Raw genomic sequence first — 9,934 nt, 5'->3', positions numbered from 1 at the left:
CCCCTCCGAGATTGGATCTGTCTCTCTGTCTCTCTCTGTTTCTGCGTTCTCAGATTCTTCCCTTTCACCGTTTCTTATATTCCTGGAGATCCGTAACTCCGATTGGGCTGAAATTTTGACACGATCTCTATCCGGAAATTAGCTTTCTTGCAGCGAAAGAAGGGCTCCAACCGCCTTGCGGGGTGGCCATGAGGGTCAGGGGCGCCCCTGACACCCTAGGGCGCGCCCCCCTACCTCGTGCCCCCCTCGGGCACCGTCTCGCGATGATTCCACTTCCCAAAATTCATAAATATTCCAAAATAAATCTTTGTCATTTTTATGCCGTTTGGACTCCATTTGGTATGGGTTTTCTGCGAAACAAAAAACATGCAACAAACAGGAACTGGCACTGGGCACTGGATCAATATGTTAGTCCCAAAAATAGTATAAAAAGTTGCCAAAAGTATATGAAAGTTGTAGAATATTGGCATGGAACAATCAAAAATTATAGATACGACGGAGGCGTATCAGTATGTGGAACTTATTTTGCAGTGTCGGACACTATCCTTGTATTCAAATTCTTCCGTGGTGTATTCGGAGGAGGAACCCGCCTTGCAATGCCGAAGACAACACTGCGCGCCGGACTCATCGTCATTGAAGCCTGGTTCAGGGGCTACTGAGGGAGTCCTGGATTAGGGGGTCTCCGGACAGCCGGACTGTTGGACTATGAAGATACAAGATTGAAGACTTCGTCCCGTGTCCGAATGGGACTCTACTTGGCGTGGAAGGCAAGCTAGGAAATACGGATATGTATATCTCCTCCTTTGTAACCGACCTTGTGTGACCCTAGCCCCCTCCGGTGTCTATATAAACCAGAGGGTTTTAGTCCGTAGGACAACATACAATCATACCATAGGCTAGCTTCTAGGGTTTAGCCTCTCCGATCTCGTCGTAGATCAACTCTTGTACTATTCATATTGTCAAGAATAATCAAGCAGGACGTAGGGTTTTACCTCCATCAAGAGGGCCCGAACCTGGGTAAAACATCGTGTCCCCTGCCTCCTATTACCATCCGCCTTAGACGCACAGTTCGGGACCCCCTACCCAAGATCCGCCAGTTTTGACACCGACAGGCCCCCTTCCTTCTTTTGGAGGGGGGAGGAGAGGGAGAGGGAGAAGGAAAGGGGGGGCGCCCCTCCCCTTGTCCAATTCGGACTGCCCATGGGGGGCACCCCTTGTGGGCTGCCCTCTCTCTCCCCTTAAGGCACATATGGCCCATTACTTTCCCTAGGGGGTTCCGGTAACCTCCCGGTACTCTGATAAATACCTGAAACACTCCGGAACCATTGCAGTGTCCGAATACTGTCGTCCAATATATCAATCTTTACCTCTCGACTATTTTGAGACTCCTCGTCATGTCCGTGATCTCATCCGAGACTTCGAGCAATCTTCGGACACCAAAACACAAAAGTCAATATACAAATCGTCATCGAACGTTAAGTGTGCGGACCCTACGGGTTCGAGAACTATGTAGACATGACCGAGACACATCTCCGATCATTAACCAACAGCGGAATCTGGATGCTCATATTTGTTCCTACATATTATATGAAGATCTTTATTGGTCAAACCGCAATGACAACATACATCATTCCCGTTGTCATCGGTATGTTACTTGCCCGAGATTCGATCGTCGGTATCCTCATACCTAGTTCAATCTTGTTACCAACAAGTCTCTTTACTTGTTCCGTAATGCATCATCCCATAACTAACTCATTAGTCACATTGCTTGCAAGGCTTATCACGATGTGCATTACCGAGAGGGCCCAAAGATACCTCTCCGATACTCAGAGTGACAAATCCTAATCTCGATCTATGCCAACCCAACCAACACCTTCGTAGACACCTGTAGAGCATCTTTATAATCACCCAGTTATGTTGTGATGTTTGATAGCACACAAGGTATCCATCCGGTATTCGGGAGTTGCATAATCGTGTAGTCAAAGGAATATGCATAAGTCATGAAGAAAGCAATGGCAATAAAACTTAATGATCATTATGCTAAGCTAACGGATGGGTCTTGTCCATCACATCATTATCCTAATGATGTGATCCCGCTCATCAAATGACAATACATGTCTATGGTTAGGAAACTTAACCATCTTTGATTAACGAGCTAGTCTGGTAGAGGCTTACTAGGGACACGGTGTTTTGTCTATGTATCCACACATGTATCAAGTTTCCGGTTAATACAATTCTAGCATGAATAATAAACATTTATCATGATATAAGGAAATATAAATAACAACTTTATTATTGCCTCTAGGGCATATTTCCTTCACTTATATCTTTTGAGTATGGATTCATAGAATGCTTCATGTGCTTCACTTATATCATTTGAAGTTTCGATTGCTTGTTTCTCTACACATAGAAAACCACCATTTGTAGAATGCTCTTTTGCTTCACTTATATTTGTTAGAGCGTGGGCATATCTTTTGTAGAAAGAATTAAACTCTCTTGCTTCACTTATATCTATTTAGAGAGTTAGTTGACAGGAATTGGTCATTCACATGGTTAGTCATAAAATCCTACATAAAACTTGTGGATCACTGATATGATATGTTTGATTCCTTGCAATACTTTTGTGATATAAAGATGGTGATATCAGAGTCATGCTAGTGAGTAATTGTGGATTGGTAGAAATACCTATGTTAAGGTTTGTGATTCTCGTAGCATGCACGTATGGTGAACCGTTATGTGATGAAGTCGGAGCATGATTTATTTTTTGATTGTCTTCCTTATGAGTGGCAGTCGGGGACGAGCGATAGTCTTTTCCTACCAATCTATCCCACATAAGCCTCCTTATATCTTTCTCAAAACAGCCACCATACCTGCCTATCCTGGCATTAACATAGCCATTCTGAGATATATTGCCATGCAACTTCCATCATCATCATATACATGACTTGAGCGTTCATTGTCATATTGCTTTGCATGATCGTAAGATAGCTAGCATGATATTTTCATGGCTTGTCCGTTTTTTTGATATCTTTGCTATGCTAGATCATTGCACACCCTGGTACACTGCCAGAGGCATTCATATAGAGTCATATTGTTCTACATATTGAGTTGTAAGTAAATAAAAGTGTGATGATCATCATTATTAGAACATTGTCCCAGTGAGGAAAGGATGATGGAGACTATGATTCCCCCACAAGTCGGGATGAGACCCCGGACGAAAAATAAATAAAAAATAAAAAATAAGCCAAAAAAGAGAGGGCCCCAAAAAACAAAAAAATGAGAGAAAAAGAGAGAAGGGGCAATGCTACTATCCTTTTACCACACTTGTGCTTCAAAGTAGCACCATGTTCTTCATAGAGAGAGCCTCCTATGTTGTCACTTTCATATACTAGTGGGAATTTTTCATTATAGAACTTGGCTTGTATATTCCGTTGATGGGCTTCCTCAAATGTCTGAGGTCTTGATGAGCAAGCAAGTTGGATGCACACCCACTTGGTTTCAGTTTAATATTTCATACACCTATAGCTCTAGTGCATCCGTTGCATGGCAATCCCTACTCACTTACATCGATATCGATTGATGGGCATCTCCATAGCCCATTAATTTGCCTAGTTGATGTGAGACTTTCTCCTTTTTTTATCTTCTCCACACAACCTCCACCATCATATTCTATTTCACTTATGGTGATATATCCATGGCTCACGCTCATGTATTGCGTGAAAGTTAAAAAGGCTTGAGAACATTAAAATTATGAAACAATTGATTGGCTTGTCATCGGGGTTGTGCATGATGAAATACTTTGTGTGATGAAGATGGAGCATAGCCGGACTATGATTTGTAGGGATAACTTTCTTTGGCCATGTTATTTTGAAAAGACATGATTGCTTTATTAGTATGCTTGAAGTATTATTGTCTTAATGTAAAATGATAGACTATTGCTTTCAATCACTCATGTCTTAATATTCATGCCATATGTAGATTATATGATCAATATTATGCTAGGTAGCATTCCACACCAAAAATTATCTTTTTTATCATTTACCTACTCGAGGACGAGCAGGAATTAAGCTTGGGGATGCTGATACGTCTCCATCCAATCTATAATTTTTGATTGTTTAATGCCAATATTTTACAACTTTCATATACTTTTGGCAACTTTTTATACTATTTTTGGGGACTAACATATTGATCCAGTGCCCAGTTCCTGTTTGTTGCATGTTTTTTGTTTCGCGGAAAATCCATATCAAACGGACTCCAAACGGGATAAACACTTACGAAGATTTTTTTTGGAATATATGTGATTTTTGGGAGAAAGAATCAATGCGAGACGATTCCCGAGGGGCCCACAAGGACGAGGGCGTGCCCTAGGGGGTAGGGAGCGCCCCTGGTCCTTGTGGCCACTAAGTAGGGCGGTTGGTGCCCTTCTTTTGCCGCAAGAAAGCTAATATCCGAATAAAAATCGTGTTAAAATTTCATCCCAATCGGAGTTACGGATCTCCAGGAATTTAAGAAACGGTGAAAGGCCAGAATCTGGGAACGCAGAAACAGAAGAAAATAGAGAGAGAGAGAGAGAGAGAGAGAGGGAGAGAGAGAGATCCAATCTAGGAGGGGCTCCCGCCCCTCCGCCGCCATGGAAGCCAAGGACCAGAGGGAAACCCTTCTCCCATCTAGGGGGAAGGTCAAGGAAGAAGAAGAAGAAGAAGGGGGATCTCTCCACCTCTCTTCTGGTAGCGCCGGAACGCCATCGGGGCCATCATCGCAACAACAATATACACCAACAACTTCTCCGCCATCATCACCAACTCTCTCCCCCTCTATGTAGCGGTGTAACACCCCTTCTCCCCGCTGTAATCTCCACTTGAACATGGAGCACAACGCTATATATTATTTCCCAATGATGTATGGCTATCCTATGATGTTTGAGTAGATCCGTTTTGTCCTATGGGTTGACTGATGATCGTGATCAGTTTGAGTTGCATGTTTTATTATTGGTGTTGTCCTATGGTGCTCTCCGTGTCGCGCAAGCGTGAGGGGTCCCCGCTGTAGGGTTTGCAATATGTTCATTGTTTGCTTATTGTCTGCGTTGCGTGAGTGATAGAAACACAAACACGGATAAGTGGGTCATGGCATATGGGAATAAAGAGGACTTGATACTTTAATGCTATGGTTGGGTTTTACGTTAATGATCTTTAGTAGTTGCGGATGCTTGCTACAGTTCCAATCATAAGTGCATATGATCCAAAGAAGAGAAAGTATGTTAGCTTATGCCTCTCCCTCATATAGAATTGCAATATTGATTACCGGTCTAGTTATCGATTAGGGACAAATAACTTTCTCGTGACAAAAAGCTTTCTACTAAAACTAACTTAGTTGTGTCTTTATCTAAATAGCCCCTAGATTTTATTTACACGCTCTTTATTATCTTGCGAACCTAGCCTGCAACACCTACAAAGTACTTCTAGTTTTATACTTGTTCTAGGTAAAGTGAACGTTAAGCATGCGTAGAGTTGTATCGGTGGTCGATAGAACTTGAGGGAATATTTGTTCTACATTTAGCTCCTCGTTGGGTTCGACACTCTTACTTATCGAAAGAGGCTAGAACTGACCCCCTATACTTGTGGGTTATCACTTTTCATTCTGGTTGTGAAAGTTTGTAACAAACAAGTGGTTTCTAATAAGAGAAATCAGAGAGGGAGTTCTCTTTATCAAAAAAATTGTCTTATCTAGATATTAATATCTGCCTTTTATTATCAATTTCCCACTATCAAAATTGAAGGAAGAAACATAAGCTCATTTTCTTTCCTTGAACAGCAAATCAAGAGTGTCATTCTAGGTTGATCAAGCAATTGACTATTCAAAGATTACAAGGGTTCATCAGTCCCAATGTTAGTATATGGTCAAACATCCCATCCTTTGCCCGTCCCCTTCCTTTTTCTTTCTCCATACAAGAAGTGCAGAGTTGCAATCCTTTACCACCAATCTAGAGGGTTGAAGAAACCAACCATGTTGCATAACAAACCGAAAGGAAAATGTTGGAGTCGTCGCACCAAAAGCCAGCCAACCGCTAGCCCTCGTTGACACACCAACGGCCAAGATACGGAAAGAGCCAACATATTTGGCAACGCCTATCCTCATAGGCCTTTTCCCGACGCTAGACCAAACATCTCGAAGACTCGAAGTAGGGAGAGGCCGAAAATACCTTATTTAACTTGCCATCATAAATACCACCTGGCTGATGCCGCGAGGGAAACTAAACCTAAGGAAAATAATTGTACTTGTTAAAACTAAGGAAAACAAAAGGGATGGGTCCCTAGCCCTCCAACCGCCGATAAGACTGCTAAATGGGAAGACGGCTGAGACTGTGGCATGGAGAAGACCTTGACTATTACTCCCTCGGTTTATAAATGTAAGATGATTTGAATATTTCAGTATGACCTACATATAGACTGAAATGAGTGAACAAACACACTAAAACATGACTATATCTATCCGATTCACAAAAAGTTCGAACATCTTATATTTATGAACAGAGGGTGTAATATATGTCTATTTTCATGGCATTGAACAACTCACCAATCGTGAAGAACCAAACAACAACATAGCTATCAGGAGCAAATATGTTCGGGGTACCAAAACAATGTCCTCTAGTGTTCCCTCTCTTACTACTTCCGTTCTTCAACCTTCCTACACATGCCTCCTCCCATCCATGTTTTTTGATAGGGATAATTGGTTTTATGCCCCTAGTTGGGTCACACTCGGCAGGTTTACCCCTGGTTTTCGAAAACACTCGTTCCCGCCCAAACCAGTAGAGGCATAAAACCAATTATCCCCTTTTAATAAACCCTCCCCCACCCATGTCACATCACATCTATGATTTTACCCACCATGTTTTCCATGAAAACCAACTCTTTACTTTCCTACTTGCTTTACCAAATAAAATCTTGTTTATTAGGTATGTCAATGAGTGCTCATTAATTGACAGCTAGATTTTCTTTTTAGTCAATTATAGTACACATTAACAATAAGCTGACAGGTAATTACAGTGATTGCCTAAAAATCATTAATAGAAATGTGCAAATTATATGCACGGGCAGTTACTTAGCGGAAACGCTCCTTCGCACGCGAGTGTTGGAACGAGCGATTTCCTTAGTCTATGGGAAACCGTTTCAAAGCATTGATATCATGCAAAGAAAAACTATTTTGCCTACTATTTTTATTTGCCTTTTCTTATCGATTTTCCACGATTAAAAATCGAAGAGGGAGTAATTTTCTTTCCTTGAGCAGCAATTCGAAAGCGCCAATCTAGATTGACTGTTGGAAGATTCCAAGGACCCGTCAGCCCTGACGTCAGCACACGGTCGAACATTCGCTTCCTTCTTTTCCAAGCACTAGGGCGATGACGTAAACACGATCAACACGTTGCATCCGCTAGTTAAAACGGCAACCGCACAGCTGCACCGTCCTCATCTCAGCCCCCCGCATCCATTCCACCAGCGAACAGAGAGCAGAAGAGCACCACACGCTCGCCATGGACACGTGGCACATCTTCCTCGGCTCGATCCTCCTCGCCATCCCGCTGATCCTACTCCTCCGCGGCCGCAAGGGCGGCCGGCTCCGCGTCCCGCCCGGCCCGCCGTCCTTGCCGGTGCTGGGCAGCGTCGTGTGGCTGACCAACTCGCCCGCCGACGTTGAGCCCCTGCTCCGGCGCCTCTTCAAGCGCTACGGCCCCATCGTGTCCCTGCGCGTGGGGTCCCGCCTCTCCATCTTCGTCGCCGACCGCCGCCTGGCCCACGCGGCGCTCGTTGAGCGCGGCGCCACGCTCGCGGACCGCCCCGCGCTCCCTTCGCTCAAGCTGCTGGGCGAGAACAACAACACCATCACGCGCGCCAGCTACGGGCCTGTCTGGCGCCTCCTCCGCCGCAACCTCGTCTCCGAGACGCTGCACCCGTCCCGCGTCCGCCTCTTCGCGCCCGCGCGCTCCTGGGTGCGCCGCGTGCTGGCCGAGAAGCTGCGTGATGAGTCGTCGTCCGGCGGCGCGGCCGTCGTGGAGACGTTCCAGTACGCCATGTTCTGCCTCCTCGTGCTCATGTGCTTCGGTGAGCGGCTCGACGAGGCCACGGTCCGCGCGATCGCCGCCGCCCAGCGCGAACTTCTCATCTACAGGTCGAGGAAGATGGCCATCTTCTCCTTCCTGCCGTCGGTGACCAAGCATCTCTACCGCGACCGCCTCCAGACGGTGCACGCCATGCAGCGGAGGAAGAAGGACCTGTTCGTGCCGCTGATCAACGCTCGGCGGGAGTACAGAAAACTCGGCGGCGAGCCCAAGAAAGAGAGCGCGTTCGAGCACTCCTACGTCGACGCCCTGCTCGACATAAAGCTCCCCGAGGAGGGAAACCGCCCGCTCACCGACGACGAGATGATCAACCTCTGTTCCGAGTTCCTCGACGCCGGGACCGACACCACCTCCACCGGGTTGCAGTGGATCATGGCCGAGCTGGTCAAGAACCCGGCCATCCAGGAGAAGCTCTACGAAGAGATCAGCGCCACGAAGGGGGACGACCAGGACGAGGTCTCGGAGGAGGACGTCCACAAGATGCCGTACCTCAAGGCGGTGGTCCTCGAGGGCCTCCGGAAGCACCCACCGGCGCACTTCGTGCTGCCGCACAAGGCGGCGGCGGACATGGAGATCGGCGGGTACCTGATTCCCAAGGGGGCGACGGTGAACTTCATGGTGGCCGAGATGAGCAGGGACGAGCGGGAGTGGGAGAAGCCAACGGAGTTCGTGCCGGAGCGGTTCCTGCCAGGCGGCGCGGGCGAAGCGGTGGACGTGACCGGCAACCGGGAGATCAAGATGATGCCGTTCGGCGTGGGCCGGAGGATCTGCGCCGGGCTGGGCATCGCCATGCTCCACCTGGAGTACTTCGTGGCCAACATGGTGAGGGAGTTCGAGTGGCAGGAGGTCGCCGGCGAGGAGGTGGACTTCGCCGAGAAGAACGAGTTCACCGTCGTCATGAAGAAGCCGCTGCGCCCACGCCTCGTGCCACGAAGGGCCTGAGACAAAATCCATCTCCATCAGCAAGTAGTCAAAATCGACCAGTAGTCCACTCCTATCGCTTCGGTCGTTCTTGTTTTTAGTTTACTCCATGTTGATAATGGTTAATTAGTTGCTGTACGATGGAATATTACTAGTGCCCCTTTCGAGAAGTTGAGGTGTTTAAAGTACAAAGCTGCAGTCAGAGGCTGGATAGGCTGGTCATAGTGGGGAGTAACTTAGACTAGTGTCATATGCATGACACTAGTCTAAGTTACTAGTACCTTCATAATACAAAGTAACATAATAGTAGTGTCATAAATGGCTTCATTTATTAGCTTGTAGACTCATTTTATTTGGGAAGCGCTATGTTACAGGAATATATTATGTTACTACCTCATATTAAATATTTGCCATATAAACAAAAATTTCTTAAAATGCGCTATGTTACTAGCTAAGTTACTCTCACTATGACTAGCCTTACATATGTTACTAGTTGATGATTGAGCAAGCAAGAGCACAGATTTCCGGAGTGTTAATGACACGTAGTTACTTCCTACTAAATTTAATATAAAATTGGATCATCTATTTTAAAACAGAAAGAGTAGTTTACCTTACTTGTTAAAAAAAAATACTCCCTTCAATGCATATTACTCGTCCTTCATTCGTTTGAGAAAAGGTAATTATTAGTTTCAAGAGAGTACAGATCTTTTGAAGAAAAGTTAAGATAGATATATCCGTCCAAGATAACTTTGTTTCCGCCAGCATGCTACTTGGGTGACTTCAGTTCTGATTAGTGTTAACGCTACTTTATTTCAGATTGCATCCTGTATTGGGGTTAACCTAAGTGTTGCCAAGAAAGTGATATAAATATTCCGCAGATGAATCTTCTTCGTTGGACCC

At 45.5% G+C, this 9,934-nt stretch overlaps 1 protein-coding gene across 1 annotated transcript; it reads left to right on the top strand.

Moving 5' to 3' along the window:
• Positions 1–7,447: 7,447 nt before the first annotated feature.
• On the top strand, positions 7,448–9,222 carry LOC125509509 (cytochrome P450 89A2-like). Its single transcript, XM_048674493.1, has one exon. The coding sequence runs from the start codon at positions 7,529–7,531 to the stop codon at positions 9,053–9,055; it is 1,527 nt and encodes a 508-aa protein (XP_048530450.1). The 5' UTR covers positions 7,448–7,528; the 3' UTR covers positions 9,056–9,222.
• Positions 9,223–9,934: the final 712 nt, after the last annotated feature.

Source organism: Triticum urartu, chromosome 1 (assembly GCF_003073215.2).
Source record: "Triticum urartu cultivar G1812 chromosome 1, Tu2.1, whole genome shotgun sequence".
Classification (NCBI taxonomy): domain Eukaryota; kingdom Viridiplantae; phylum Streptophyta; class Magnoliopsida; order Poales; family Poaceae; genus Triticum; species Triticum urartu.
The sequence above is the reverse complement of the archived record's forward strand: the minus strand, read 5'-3'. Positions and strand labels throughout refer to the sequence as shown.

Excerpts from the sequence above, each read along its gene's own strand:
- LOC125509509 (XM_048674493.1), top strand. The coding sequence starts at position 7,529 with ATGGACACGTGGCACATCTTCCTCGGCTCGATCCTCCTCGCCATCCCG.